At 40.2% G+C, this 15387-nt stretch overlaps 1 protein-coding gene across 7 annotated transcripts in view; it reads right to left on the minus strand.

Annotated features, from left to right (window-relative positions):
• Positions 1-12514: 12514 nt before the first annotated feature.
• The window catches only part of sd (TEA domain transcription factor 1 homolog scalloped), a 645214-nt gene continuing 642341 nt past the window's right edge, over positions 12515-15387 (minus strand). For all 7 annotated transcript variants that reach the window (XM_067144328.2, XM_067144329.2, XM_067144327.2 and 4 more), the window contains one exon: positions 12515-14523. In XM_067144328.2, coding sequence (XP_067000429.1) covers positions 14410-14523 — 114 coding nt within the window. In that variant the 3' untranslated portion in view covers positions 12515-14409. The remainder of the gene's footprint in view (positions 14524-15387) is intronic.

Raw genomic sequence — 15387 nt, forward strand, 5'->3', positions numbered from 1 at the left:
AAGATCATAATATGAAGGTAAAGTTGGAATTCAAGAGGACAAATTGGGGCAAATATTCTTTTATAGGAAGGGGAGTTAGGGATTGGATTAACTTACCAAGGGAGATGTTTAATAAATTTCCAATCTCATTGAAATTGTTTAAGAAAAGGCTAGGAAAACAACAGATAGGGAATCTGCTACCTGGGTGACTGCCCTAAATGCAGATCAGGATTGATTGATTGATTGATTGATTGATTGATTGATTGATTGATTGATTGATTGATTGATTGATTGATTGATTGATTTATCAATCTGTCTCTTTGTGAACTACAATGGAGTGACATTTCTTACCAAAAACCATTATATCACATGTTGTATTACATGACTAGGCAAAGCTGAGCATAATGTCATTCAAAATTATGGGCAAAAATTATGGGCAAAAAAGAGGACAGTTGTGTATCCTGAAACTTTCTTTTGGGACAATGGAACTTTCCATTAAAAGACACTTATCTGCCCCGGGGAAAAAAAAGTATGGATGGGAACACTGTATTGAAATATCTCATGGCGCTTCAAAGGGCAAGTCATGCCCAATTTATTCTTGCTTTCGAAACTAATACACCGGGAACAAATATTACATTGCACTTCATATTCTGGACCCCCTGTCTATGATGTCTTGGTAGACATAAATGTGCCCAAGAAAAAAAAATCAATAAATTATGAAGAAAAGTGTACACAGGATCTTTCCCATTCACCAAAAATTGAAGACTGTGGCTCAAATAAAATGACTGATTCTTCTAACTGCTTTCTGGGTTGAAAGGGGTAAATCAGACCTCCGATCAACTTCCTCCTTTCTGCACATAATGTACAGTATGTCTACGCTATTCGCATAAATGGGACACCAAATTGCCTCCTGATAAGTCTCACTGAATGCGTCATCACTTCTAGTGTGCTGCATGTAGTAAGAAGCATGCCTAGTTTTCTTGAGAAGCTCGTAATACATATCTCTTGGATTTCTTAAGACATGCACTCTCATTTTTTGTCATTACTAGTCATACAACTGCTTTCAACATAAACGATTCACAAATCTATTGAAAATCTACAGCCTGTTTCCAGTCATTCGACCAGGTCAGAAATGGAATGAATGAAGCCCCCATCTAGTGGCGAGGATAGGAATTGTGCCGGCTGCCGAAGGCTGTCGCACTCCACTGGGGCAAAGATTAATGAATGACAGATGAAATGAAATGATATTGGAGAGTGTTGCTGGAATGAAAGATGACAAGGAAAACTGGAGTATCTGAAGAAAAACCTGTCCCGCTTCCGCTTTGTCCAGCACAAATCTTGCATGGAGTGACCGGGATTTGAACCATGGAAGTCAGCGGTGAGAGGCCGGCGCACTGCTGTCTGAGCCATGGAGGTTGCACACAGATATATTAAGGATGCTTTTTTATGAATAATTTCAGGTACAGTAAAAGTTTGATGTATCGTTTTTTCAAGGGGATGGGGGACAGCGATGATGGATACAGGAAAAACATTAATGTGGGCAACAAAAAGATAGGGGGAAAGCAAAATAATAAAATACAGGTATTGTACTTGGACATTTTTCTTCGCGAAAATCTCATGCTACACATAGAGCCTTCAAAAACTTGCAACCACGATATACGTGATAAAAATAAAATACATTAATTTTATTCAATTTCTTTTCACTTTTCTTGGTTACATCTCATAATAACTGAAATGCTTCAGGGTCAGTTCTCTTACTGCAAATTAATGCTGTAAGTGGATATTACAGTGATAACCTGCATTTTCAGCGAAATTCAAACAATTTCAAGAAATGTGTAATTTTTCATTATTTACAATTGAAAGAGAAAGTTTTCACACTTGCTTTTGTTCTTCACTGTGCACTCATATGGCAAAGATTGTGCAGACCCTCTGTGGACAATAGATTAGAGATCAACATGGCATGGTTCAGATAATTTCACAGAGGTTAGAAATACAGCATAGTGGGCTACGCAAGGCTGCCAACTTAGGAACTAGTAACAAGACCACTATCTTTACAAGACCAGGCTAGATTGGTTAGGTCCGGCTTGTGACAAGACCATTGGGCTGGGGGCAATGAAGCAGTCAACAGGCCTCTGGCATCTCACACACTCCACAAGGTATGGCACGATTAATCACCTCGTGACTTGAAAAGTCTGTGAATTTCCCTTTGCCACTAGTTATCTCATACAAGTCTAGGAGGGACAATTCGCACCCGGCGCATACCATGACAATTTTAAACTGCGCAATTTTCTTATTTTCAATGAAGGTGGCATCCCTGTGTGCATATCTATTGCAAAATCTATTGGAGCAGTAGAAAACTAGTCTTCATGACAGCTAACCTAAGCCAGCCAATAGCAACACAGAAAATGGTGGCAAATCTGAGTTTTACAGTGTCTTCGTTTAATTCCACTACACTGCCGGGAAAAAAATATGCAACATCCCCAAGGACTGTGTTCAGTGACACCAGGGTATAATATGTACATACTCATGGGTGGTTGTGTTAGCGATCCATTCGTCAAGGACATCAGCAATCAGATGGCGCTCAGGAGGCTTGAACGTGCGCACTCTGTTTTAACTCTGCAGGCAGTAACTGTACTGAGGTTAGAGGTGAACAGTGTTTGCAACATTTATTCTAGGGTACAACCATGCCCCGTCAGTGAGTACGTGCTCCTGTTGAACAACTGCAGCCGTTTGGACGGGATCGCATCGTGGGCCTGTGGGAAGCAAGATGGACGTATCAACGGACTGCTGCACATGTTGGACACAATGTATTGATAATGTGTCGCTGTTTTCAGCAGGGGTCTGTGGAACATTCCCACACCCATAGACCAGGCTCCGGGTGTCCGCGTAATACAGACGCAAGTCAAGATCGAAGCATTATGCGAGCAGCGGTGGCCGACCAAACATCATCCAGAAATGAAATCTGGTCACATGTTGCACCTTCTATATCACCAAGGACCATTGCGAACAATCTGCTTGCAGCAGAATTGTTATCACTAGACCTCGGATTTTAGGCTAAAACCTATTTTGTTCCTTAAGAAATAAAATAAAGTTGTATTTACATGTTTCATGTATTTATAAGGTTAGAAATGGTGCTCCTATAGTGCCTAAAAATGCCTAAATTGGCGTTTGACCTATTTTTGCCTATATTCCTATAATTGCTATACTATATCCCTAAATTGATTTAAAATGCTTTTAAATTAGTCGGAGAAACTTAAATATTTGCCAACTCGTTGTCAGTATCTTGAACAGTATTTTCTCGAAATTCTTTTCAGACAAAATGTGAAGCTGTAAACCAATTACCACTCCTGGGAAGTCCTTAAGAACCTCCCACTGTGAATACTCCCTTTGTCCCTTAGTCTGTGTGCCATGAGATGGGGGACAGTGTCCATTGACCTGCTGGAAACAAAACTCTTCATTCCATTCTGTGAGAAACTTTCAGTGCGTCCATTTGCTCAGTGTGTGCATTGTGCCGAAAGTGGCAGCTTCCAAGACATCTTTAATTAAACAGTGGTTGCAGGAGTTTCCCCGTTTCACGTCAGATGGAAAAATTATATTCTGCGACGTTTGCAGCAAAGAGGTAAGTGAAATTTGTTTTATATTTCACTCTGAAGTACGTACTTTGGTGTGAGAGTCGTACTTAATACGTAGACGTTCTATCTCTCTGTTGTATTACGTTTTAGACATTTTATACATCAATTCAGCGTACATACACTAAACAAAGTATAACAGTAAATATGAATTGGGGATTGTAGCGCATCCCGTTCCCTCGATTTTTTGTTTATAGAATCCTTGAAAACTGGCCAAGTTTGTGTGGTACTGTGAGGTCTATTCATTTCGGAGAAAGGCAAATTTTCAAGCAGGTTTTAAAAGAGGAATAATAGTACAAACGTATTGAAAAATAAAAATATCATGCTGCCGTAGGGTACCTAAGAATACGAGGTGGAAATTGTAAGAAAATTAGATATGTACTTTTATCAATTGTAGGAAGTGTATGACAGATTATACACACTGGAAATATATACAGCAATGACTTTTTTTATAAGCATTCAGTAAATGTTGGGAGGAAAAAACATGGAATTCAGCCATCCGCGGGCATCAGTACCGGTAGTAACACAAATGTTGGTCAACATAATCTAACCGAACCTAACAAAACAGGAAAAGAAATGAATTAAATTCACCTCTACTGTGTTCGACTCCTTGGTTGAATGGTCAGCATAGTCGCCTTCGGTTCAGAAGGCCCCGGGTTTGATTCCCAGCCGGATCGGAGATTTAAACCTTAAATGGTCATTTCCCCTGGCTTGGGGACTGTGTATTTGTACTGTCCGAAATATTCCTGAAACTCACACACAATACTATCGTCCACTACAAAAGCACGCAGTTTCCTGTACACGGTAGATGCCGCCCACCCTCGTTGGAGGGTCTGTATTACAAAGGCTGGACCAGGATAGGAATAGTCACATGGAATTATTACCTCTACTGCGTCACTTAAAGGTCCAGGGTGCATGTCTACAGAAGGGATCGGGAAGTTTATAGGAAGGGGAGTTAGGGATTGGAATAACTTACCAAGGGAGATGTTCAATAAATTTCCAATTTTTTGCAATCATTTAAGAAAGGGCTAGGAAAACAACAGATAGGGAATCTGCCACCTCGGCGACTGCCCTAAATGCAGATCAGTATTGATTGATTGATTGATTGATTGATTGATTGATTGATTGATTGATTGATTGATTGATTGATTGATTGATTGAAGTGCTACAAGGCCCTATGAATTTGAATAGTCTTCTGTGTGTATTTTCATCTGGCCTATATACTTGCATGGTTTACATTGCATGGTCATTGTTTCTAGGTGTTCAGTGAAAGGCAATCGCATCTTAGTCAACATGTCCAGGGGATTAAACATTAGGAAAATCTGGAAAGAAAATCAAATCTTAAACAAAGATTATTAACAACAGAATCACTAAATAAGGGAAGCAAAGACAAATTCCATGCGGACTTATTCAGAGTTCTTGTGTCGGCAAATATTCCCTTCAACTCACTTGAAAATCCTTCCTTCAACAATTTTTTACAAAAATATTGTCATCGGAACATTCCATCCAAATCAACTTTAAGAAAAACTACCTGGACACTCTTTACGAAGACACAGTCAAGCGGATAAGGGAAGATATAGGAGACTCGTACATCTGGATTTCTGTCAATGAGACTACTGACACTCTACGTCGTTATATTGTCCACTTGATAGTCGGAAAATTAGGTCCCAACATGCCGTGTTCACCATATTTGATCTGCAGCAGACAGTTAACTAAAACCAATCAGGAGACAGTTGTTCAGTTTGTAAATAAAGGTCTCAAGGGACTTTTCCCCAATAACATGGACGAAAATAAGGTGTTTCTTATATTTACTGATGCAGCCGCCTACATGATTGCTACTGTTAAGTTGCTGAAAGTATTTTACCCTGCTTTGATTCACGTCACTTGTCTTGCTCATGCTATGAATTGCGTGGCTGAGCAGATACATGTCGAATTTCCTTGGGTCAACAAGATGATCTCCTCCACTAAGAAAATTTTTGTAAAGGTTCCCACATGAATCCAGTTGTTCCACAAAGAATTACCTGATCTTCCACTGCCACCAGAACCCATCCTTACATGCTGGGGGACTTGGCTTTAGGCCATTGTTTACTACAGCGAACATTTTGATGCAATCAGAAGTTTTGTTCTCACCCTAAATGAAGATGCCATGTGCATCACTTCGGCCAAAAATGTTCTAAAGGATGTAACCATTTCTCAAGAAATTGCCTACATCAGGTCCCATTATACATTTTTGGTCCCTGTTATTTCTGCACTTGAGTCTTCCGGGAAATCTGTTTACGAACAATTGGATTTGTTAGAAGAGGTGAAAGAAAAAAATCAGCTTAGCTCCGGGCCCCGCTGGGGATAGAATTCGGGATAAACTTAATAAAGTACTACAGAAGAACCCAGGACTGTCAACGCTTCGTGCTGAGGCTGATGTTTTGATTGGCAAAACTAACATTGAATGTGACATCACCCCACGTCTTGTACCAAAATTCAAATACAGCCCTGTAACCTCTGTTGATGTTGAGCGTACTTTCTCAGCCTACAAGCTAGTGTTGTCAGATAAGTGGTGTAGTATCACAACAGAAAATCTAGAAAAAGTGCTAGTGATTTACTGTGCATCAAATTATGGGCAGTAATATGCTTGTAATTCAATGTTTTAATTATTTAGAGATAAAAACTCAAAAATGTGGTGAACCATTGTGTACAGCATGTGAAATATTGTATTAACATGTTATTGCCTTATTACTTGTATGCATTTAGAGTTATTATCAATTTAGAAAAATAAAAATGGTATTTTAATTGATAAGTGCTTATTAAAGTACGTAAAATTGAAGCTGCCTAAAACATATTTTTAGAACCTATTTTTGCATATTTGAGAGCCTATTTTAGGCACCTAAAATACCAATTTTAGCGCCTTAAAAAAATCCTAAGTCTAGTGGTCACGTGTGCCTCTGGCTAGGCTACCACTGACACAACACCAACAAGCATGGCTACTCTGGTGACATGAAAAAGCTGACTGAAGAGAGGGAGGGCACACAGTTGTCTTCAGTGATGAGAGGAGGTCTGTCTGTATGCAAGTGCTGGACATACACGTGTATGGCTTAGACCTGGTGAGTAGTGATGAGATATTCGATTCATTTGATTCCGTTCACGTTACTGAATCAATTCAGTGATCCGATTCACAGTACATTAGAGTCACTGTTCCTGTTACATCTGTGTAGTGTCTACTGATAAGACAGCAGCAACAATATTCAAAGCTTGCTGCTGCCATCTGGTCTTCATTCTATGGACTGCTCTCCTACGTGTCATCTAGCTTTCAGATTCAGGTTTCTCCCGGCAGCCACCACTTCGCATCAAATTTTTGTTACAAAGCCTTTCCCCACAGTGACAACTCCATTAAATAAGTTTATAGAATTAGATGAAAAAATTTCTGTACGCACAATCATCAGTGATCTGGATTTAGAGCTGTTGCCCAGGTGGGAGATTCCCTATCAATTGTTTGCCTAGTCTTTTCATGAATGATTTCAAAGAACATGGAAATTTCATTGTATTCACGGTAAGTACACAATACAAAACAAATCGGTTATAAATGAAATGCAGGAAAAAATAGGCAGTTGTGCAATACTATACATGCTCATTATATTACAGTACAAAACTTACATAGTTAAGAAGAAGAAGAACTGACATAACTCAAATTTTATACACTAACTTACGGTTTTCCCCTCAGTTCTCTGAAGGTCACAACTTTATCATATATACAGAATTAGATGTAAAAATACCTGTGTTTACAATAAGTAGCCTACATATCAAATAAGTTGCTTTACCTCGCACCGACACAGAAGGCCTTATGGCAACGATGGGCTTGGAGCGGAAAGGAAGCTGCTGTGGTCTTAATTAAGGTACAACACCAGCATTTGCCTGGTGTGAAAACAGGAAACCATGGAAAACCATCTTAACGGCTGCTGACAGTAGGATTCGAACCCACCATCCAATGCAGTATGCCAAGCAAGCATCAATTTTTGGTAGCGAGACAAGTCTCTCATAGTGCATTGGCACTGCCGGTGGCTCCAAGTAGCCCACGCAGAGGCCTCCACGGTATGCACTAGGCATGCATCTTGGTAGGTGTGCTAGGTACCAACTGATGAGCCCAACCTAGCACACGGTGGGTGAAACGCTGGCAACGAGGAATGTGTTAGCTAGAAAATTTATAATGTCCAATAACGGACCATTTATATTGGTATTGCCGATATGAACCGTGTGTGTGTTGTCTCACTGAGCCGTGATTGCACACAATTCTTTCAGTGTGCCATGGCTCTGTACGTCTCGCCTGCAGCGGAAGTTCGGCTCCCCGCAATGTCCAGTGTGATATAGATGTTGATTCCCATAGGGATCCTGAAATATTTGCTCCGAATGAGTTAGCATACCTGCCAACTTTTAGAAACCAAAAATAGGAAGATATTTTAATTCTTGGATTTCATCACATATATTCCACCACGGTCTACGTGAAAAAAGGTCAGATAAAAGGCATACTTATCTACAGTTACAATGAAAATTGACCATTAAATTTAAAATCTTAAACTAAGAAAACATAAAAATAGTTACAAGAAAATGTACCTAATCACTCTCATTTATGACATTTACATACGAATAATATTTGTCACACCGTCACACGCAACAAAATGCATAATACCGTATTTTCTCGCGTAATTAACGCACGTTTTTGACGAAAAATACAGGCGGAAACTTCGGATGCGATTCAAGGAATTCAGATATTTACAAATTATTTACAATTCATTTACATTTAAAAGATACATCAAATATAATCCAAACACAATTGGTTCAACCCATTTGCAATTATCGTCATTTGGCGTAAAATTCCGGCGTGAGATTTTTTCTGAAAAGTCAAATAGGGTACATCAGATAAGCTAGACACGTGGGTTTGAAGTACGGTACCGACACTGGAAAATATTCTTCCCATTACGAGCTGACAATACGACCTGAATGACATACCGAAAAAAAACCTGTCCAACACGAGAAGGGCCGGGCATCGAAGGAGGGACCCTGCTACATTACTCCAAACCGTTCGTATCCAATCTTGTACGAGTGACGTGTCCATCCACCCTTTTTCTTGAATACGAACGTGGATCACTCGCGGAAATTTTGCTTTAGGCATTGTTTTTCGTTTTAGAAAAAAGTAAGGTGCAAGGTTTCTGCCATCAGCTATTACAGCATGCATTGCAGTACATCGTCGTTTTTTTTTTTTTTTTGCTTGCGGTAGCGCGTGCGATAACACTGTATGTTCCTTTCTTATCGACTGTTCGACTTTGTGGTATATGGAAACTGATTGGCGTCTGACCTGCGATTCCTATAAGGGAGATAAAATATTCCTTCACTTTACGCTTTTCAATCACAAAGCGCTGAAAATGGTTGAAATCATTCGTCACATTCATAAAATTAATTCAGCCTCGGCTAACCTTTAAATACGAGACAATGATTCCACGTGCCGCGGCTATTTCTCATTCTTTAAAATGCAGCATTTTGTGAGAAACGGCTTATCCAACATTGGGTAACAAAATCATATAGTTAAGCAGATAATCCTCTACTTGCGGAAACATGCCGCTTTTTGGTCCGCGAAATGGTTTGTGAGACTTGTTGGCCGCTTGAAGTGCACTTCTGTTACCGCGGTAGCGCATGTTTCATTTGGACACTGATAACTTGCTGCCCGCTGCTCTATTCCCGTATGTTTCGGCGTAACTGATCACCGCAAGTTCGTATGATGCAGTACGGTACTGTACCAGTTTCTAAGAGTACTGTGGACTGACAAACAATTTTGAGATCACATAATGTCCCGTACGCGAAACACTCGTAAAACTAGTGCAGTGGGATTTCCTGCCGGCTAATACAGCACGTTGCCCTGTATTTGGAATGCCCGCTTTCGCAATAGGAAGCCTGCTACCTGAGTAGTTGGCGGCATCTTTATTTCGAAACGCATCCGGAGCTGAGTGTGGATCTTCGAAGTTATGGGTGCGTCAAATTCCACTTTGGACCCAAAAATATTGGGATGTGTAAATTATGCAAGGGCGTCGATTACGGTACGCGAGAAAATACGGTAGTTTCCTTTAATAGCCGGTAAAATGTACAGAAATTTATAGGCATCTCTTAACACTTGGAGATAACGTTTGTCATATTTTTTGGCCATAACGAGAAGAAAATACCAGAAACTGTCATAGAAATGCAAGGAACAACTCCGACAAAACTACGCACAGAAACGATGTTAACAGCGCGCGAACAACACAATAACAAACTCATTGTTTCGTCCCGATTAACTGAGTCATCAGCGCGCACTAGCATCTTGCTTGCAGGACGATTGCCGCCCCGAATCCCCAGCTTAAAGCGCACACGCTGCTGTGGTGAGCGGGAAACACGATACACGAAGGCAAAATAAAGCATCAAATATGCTTGAAAATTAGGTTTCGTAAATTACACAGGCACATAAGAATTTATCCTTTATTCTAGGGGAAGAGTATTGGCCGTACTAGAGGTTATATTAGTCACAAATCGGAAGAAGTAAAAATGAATCGGAAAATCGGAAGACGAGTTAAAAACCAGAAAGTTTCCGGATAAATCGGAAGGGTTGGCAGGTATGAGTTAGTATTATTATGCTGGTATTATTAATGTCCAGCATGCCGGTAATGAACTGTGTGTGTGTTGTGTCTCACTGATCCGTGAGTGAGCCACTCAGCATTGTCTGCTGTGAGTCAACTGAATTGTGTGCTGTGAGCTCGCTGTTCCTGTGAATCGATTCACTTGGACACTGGAATGACTCGATCCACTGCTTTGAATCATACACTCAGTAGCCAACACTACTGGTGACTGGCCTATTCCTGAATGCATTCGCCCACGACACCCAGGTCCCATCCCAGGCTTCATGGTGTGGAGGGTCATAGTTACAACTTGCAGTCACAGTTGGTGTAGGATTACGTAACCAGTGCCCGTTTCATTGCACAGGCTGTTGTCCTCATGCTACTGCCATTTTTTCTACAGGAAGGTGATGTGCTTTTCCAGCAGGACAATGCACATCCACATACAGCTGCTGTGATGTAACACGCTCTACGTGGTGTAGAACAAATGCCCTGGCTAGCTAGATCACCGGATCTCTCGCCAGTTGAACACGTAAGGGACATGATGAGGCGGAAACTTATGCATTCTCCAGAGCCTGCAAGAACCATTGCTGAATTGCACCAAAAGTGCAAGATGCTTGGGGCAATCTATCGCAGAATGCCATTCGGCACCTTTATGAGCGTTTGCACGAGCGAATACATACCTACATTGCCACGAGAGTGGGGAGGGAGGGAGGGAGTACATTGTGGATTGATGCAACTGTTTGGGCACCCTTTACTGTGATGTGTGTTGTCGCATCATTTGTTAATAAAATGACCGTGTCCTCAAGGATGTTGCTTTTTTTCTTTTTCCAGCAGTATATATAAGAATACTTCTAGGGGCCGGTTGGTATGTCGAGCAAAAGACTAGGTTCCAGGAGGCTCGTAGACATGGTTATATAGTGTAGCTGCGCACTGCACTCTAGCCTACATGATCCTTGCTCAAGCTTAGCAACTCGGAATCACTTGAATATTCACGTGTAACAGGTTGCTAATATTCTACGCTACAGTATTGAGCTGTTACTTTAAATTTAAGTTTTTAAAACGCCTGTGTATGTTTTTCTCACTAACGATCAATGAGGGAAAATTGTGGCCAAGGACAAATATATTTTTTACGATCAATAAAATGATAGTTCGAGGAACGATAGATGCGGGGAACTTCAATAGTTTATATGGAACATTTTTAGGACCGAGAAAATGGAATAATGCCTCCGGCCGCAAACTTACAGCAAGGGCCTCGAGACGCCGCCCGACCATCGAGTTTACCAGATTGCTTCGACGCTCGAGGGAATGCTTCACTCTGCCAGCGGGACGCGACCATTACGACGCCGCAACCACTCTGTGGCTGCTCTCAGCCTGGTATTCCCTGGACCAGGCTCAAAGAAAATACGCCTTCAACAGGGCGAATCTCTTATATATCGCCCTGTCCCGGGGCTGGAACTCGGCCATCCAGCTCGACCAAGCAACCGGGGACGAGATCGCGGAACTCCCGGCCAGGTTCCAGTTTCAACCTCAACCACAACGGACGGTCAGCCGCCCCTTACCAGCCAGAGGGAGAGGGCGCGGCGGTCGCGGTGGAAGAGGATACGGCGTGGTAGCAGCTCCAGCAGCAGCAGCCACTCAATGGTAGACCTGTCTACGCTTCCGACTCCAGTGATTCTGCTCCCTCGGAATCTACGGAGCCCACTCCCAGCATCGACGGACGAGGACCGCCAGACCCCAGTCACATGGCTGCACAGGATGATACGCACGCCCGTACGACACAGCCCACGGTGGAAGAAACCTCCAGACAAGTACCAGTAGTCCCTTGTTGTATATTTATCATTATTCTTGTTTTTTCTCTTATTATGTTTTCATTATTTGTAACCTTTGTATATAACGCCTGTAGGCAGTCTACTGTAGGATGATAATTTAATAAATAGCATGGGTGGGGTCACCCCCTTCAGGGGGACCTCACGGTTATAGCCTCTTGTCCCGGCTGGGCTGCGCCAGTGCTGGTTTCCCCTACACGCGCCGTGTCAAGCGGCTATAAAAGCGAGGGAGCAAGCTGGCTCTGGAGCAGTCGTCAATGCATCGAGGTTCTACTGTAAAGCAATGTGGCAAGATCGACAATGCAAAATAATGTCATAAGTGGTTTGCCACTTTGTACACAAATTAATGTAACAGAATAATGAGATGCAGGCCATTCTAATGAAAAAATTATTGAGACACACGGGATTTGTGAGGAAGGGGATAAACATTTCATTCAATAAAACCAATATAACTGTACAAAAGTGTCCGTTTTTATTTCCTTATCGCTCTTTTTTCTTTCTTTTTCTAGTTCTGCTGCCACATACAGGTGGGAAACAAGACAAATAACTACAAGCTAATAGGAAGAAATAAAAACCCAAACCAAATACAAAGCTGCAGTATGATGTAAGAAAAGTGATATCACGACGTAACACAACCTAACATCGTATATTCATACAAATTAAATGCCAATTTGCACTAAATTCAATTACTTTTCACATATGATTACCTAAGCACAAAAACAAATGACTGAAAACAAGTGAGTTTCAACAATCAATGTAAAATACTTTCTCTTAGCACTATAAGCTCTATTAAAAAAGATTAATCAAATTTAGTACAAAATGATATCTGTAGATATGGCAACTTAGAAAAATACAAAGAGGTGGCTTTGTACAAAAAAACGTGTGTTTAAAACACTCGGCTCTACAACTAAATAATGATGGACAATAAGAGGCTCTCGGAGTCTTTGCTATAACATTTAGTGGAACAAAAATGAGATAAGGTCTATCACAAAACGTAAACTGTATACACATCTCTACACACAAGTTGGGTTCAGTTGAGTTGAGTTGATATGGAAATTGTATGCATTCTTATGATCAGAATCTGGTCAAGAGTCTATCGGAACAAAAAACTACGTATCTACATTCAAAAACACATAAAAATAGTCATTAAAAATATTAATTCATTTATTTTTCCAATTAAAATTGCAGAAGGTAAAAACAGTGTCAGTAAAAGCTCTGGCCTTGCCCGGAGATGGAATGGCACGAGGGTTTGTTATTTGTCATGCACAGAAAGAGGGAGAACACTGAGTGTATTGTACATCAGAGCTCTTGCTTCAGAAGAGATTAAAATATGACATCACCACACACATATTCATCTGATGTTTAGAATATTTGCACAAAAACATTTTATATAGTATGTATAATCATGTGTATGGTTTAAAAAAAAAGTATTTGAAATCTTGTGAGAGATGAGACTTCTTGACCAATGGTGGATGTCCCTAAAATAAAGTTTTTGCATATAAAGCACAATTGTTGTGACTCAGTCAATATGAAGAGTACAGGAAGGCACTTCGCCAAGTGCATGACTGCAGCAATTAAACAAACCATTCTTAAGTACAAACGAGCAATCTATACTGTGATATGGCAGTCAAGATATGGCCAACAAGTTTTAGTAATACGTTGATATTATTAACTTCCTAAAAACTTCCACTTCACACATGATATTCATTCTTTCTGATGTTGCTTTGCGCTTGGCACAAACCAATGCCAACAATCATTGATGATATATTTACACTCATAGTAGTCAGAGTTTCATTCTTCAAGATAGTGTGAGCAAACGCCCTACATCTTCACAGAAGACATATGATAAATATATATATATCTCATATTTATATATATAGTGATGCTGCATTTCCATAACAAGCACATCTTGAAACATTTAAACTTCCTTTTATATAAAAAAATCATTTGGCTCAATTTTTAAGTAAAGGCTCTCAGCTGCCAAACTGCAAAATACTACATTTTTCTCACCCTGAAAATATGGTTTGACTAAAAGAGAGATCAAAAAATCGCAGTTATTTTTATTTTTTTCCATTTTCTTGTTTTTTCTCTTTTTACTCGCAGACATTTCTTTTTTATATATTAATCCCCCACGTATGAATCCCAATGGATTCATTCAAAGCACAAAGGATGCCAACTTGATGTTAACTGTTGCTCTTCATCTGCACCGAGGTTAAAACTCAACAGATCTCTGGGATGTAAATTAGTTTTAACCTGACACAAATTAGTGGGGATATAATAATAAAAATAATACTAGTTGTCAGCAATGAGGTGTAGGCACTGTTGGAGAGTGTTCAAGAGGCGATGTTAATCCTTCACCAGCCTGTAGATATGGTGCTGTGCCCCGTGCTCCGACGTCGACACTTCGAACACGTACGCTGTACACAGGAGGGTCTCTTGGGTCTCCCGATTCGTCACCACCTGTAAAAAAACCACTTGTTTCATTTATGAAGCACACTCTAAACAAAAGACAGAATAGAGACTCTTTAAAAAAACATTCAAAACTGCATAATATACGAGGATGCCAATTATTGTTTTAAAGAGAAGTTTCAGATACCCTAAGGCTCCTTTCACACTACACGGTTTTGACCGTACGGCAAAAAAACGTACGGCTCTTTGCCGTTGAGATGTTGCTTTCACACTACAACGTTTTTTTTGCCGTGGAAAGCTCAGTGCATGTCTTGGTGCTAGTCATACAAGAGAGTCATTTTAATAATAGGATGATTTCCTAATATTAGTAGTTTGTGGCTGAACATTAAACTGTGAAATTGTATCATAAGTATATATTTGTGAATCTGTATTATGTAATAATATACGCTATATATATAATATACTGAAAATACACTTAAATTACCAAACAAATTTTTTTCTTTGTCTTAAATTAGATCAAATTGTTCCTTTGATGAAAGTTTTATTTGTGGTATTGAATCAATATCTAAAAAAACTATTACCGCGCTTAAGTTGGTAGTCTGACAACCTTTACCTCTCTGTCGAAATTAGCCTACCACTTTGAGCTTTATTTTAAAAAAATTGGTGTATATACCTCCTCTCCTCCCCCACGCTATAAACTACAAACCCGGGTACGTTTTGTTGTTTGTAAATTTCTCCCCCCTCCCCCAACACACACGTCCAATACCCAATCGCCATTACTGTATAAATGTCTAGAGTTATGTCCCAGTATGGACCAGAGTAATAAGAATTTCAGAATCTACGTCAGCCATTTCACAAAACCAACGATAAATCCTACAAAGCAATGCACTGAACATTTTAACAACAAAGTAAAAC

Source organism: Anabrus simplex, chromosome 3 (assembly GCF_040414725.1).
Source record: "Anabrus simplex isolate iqAnaSimp1 chromosome 3, ASM4041472v1, whole genome shotgun sequence".
NCBI lineage: Eukaryota > Metazoa > Arthropoda > Insecta > Orthoptera > Tettigoniidae > Anabrus > Anabrus simplex.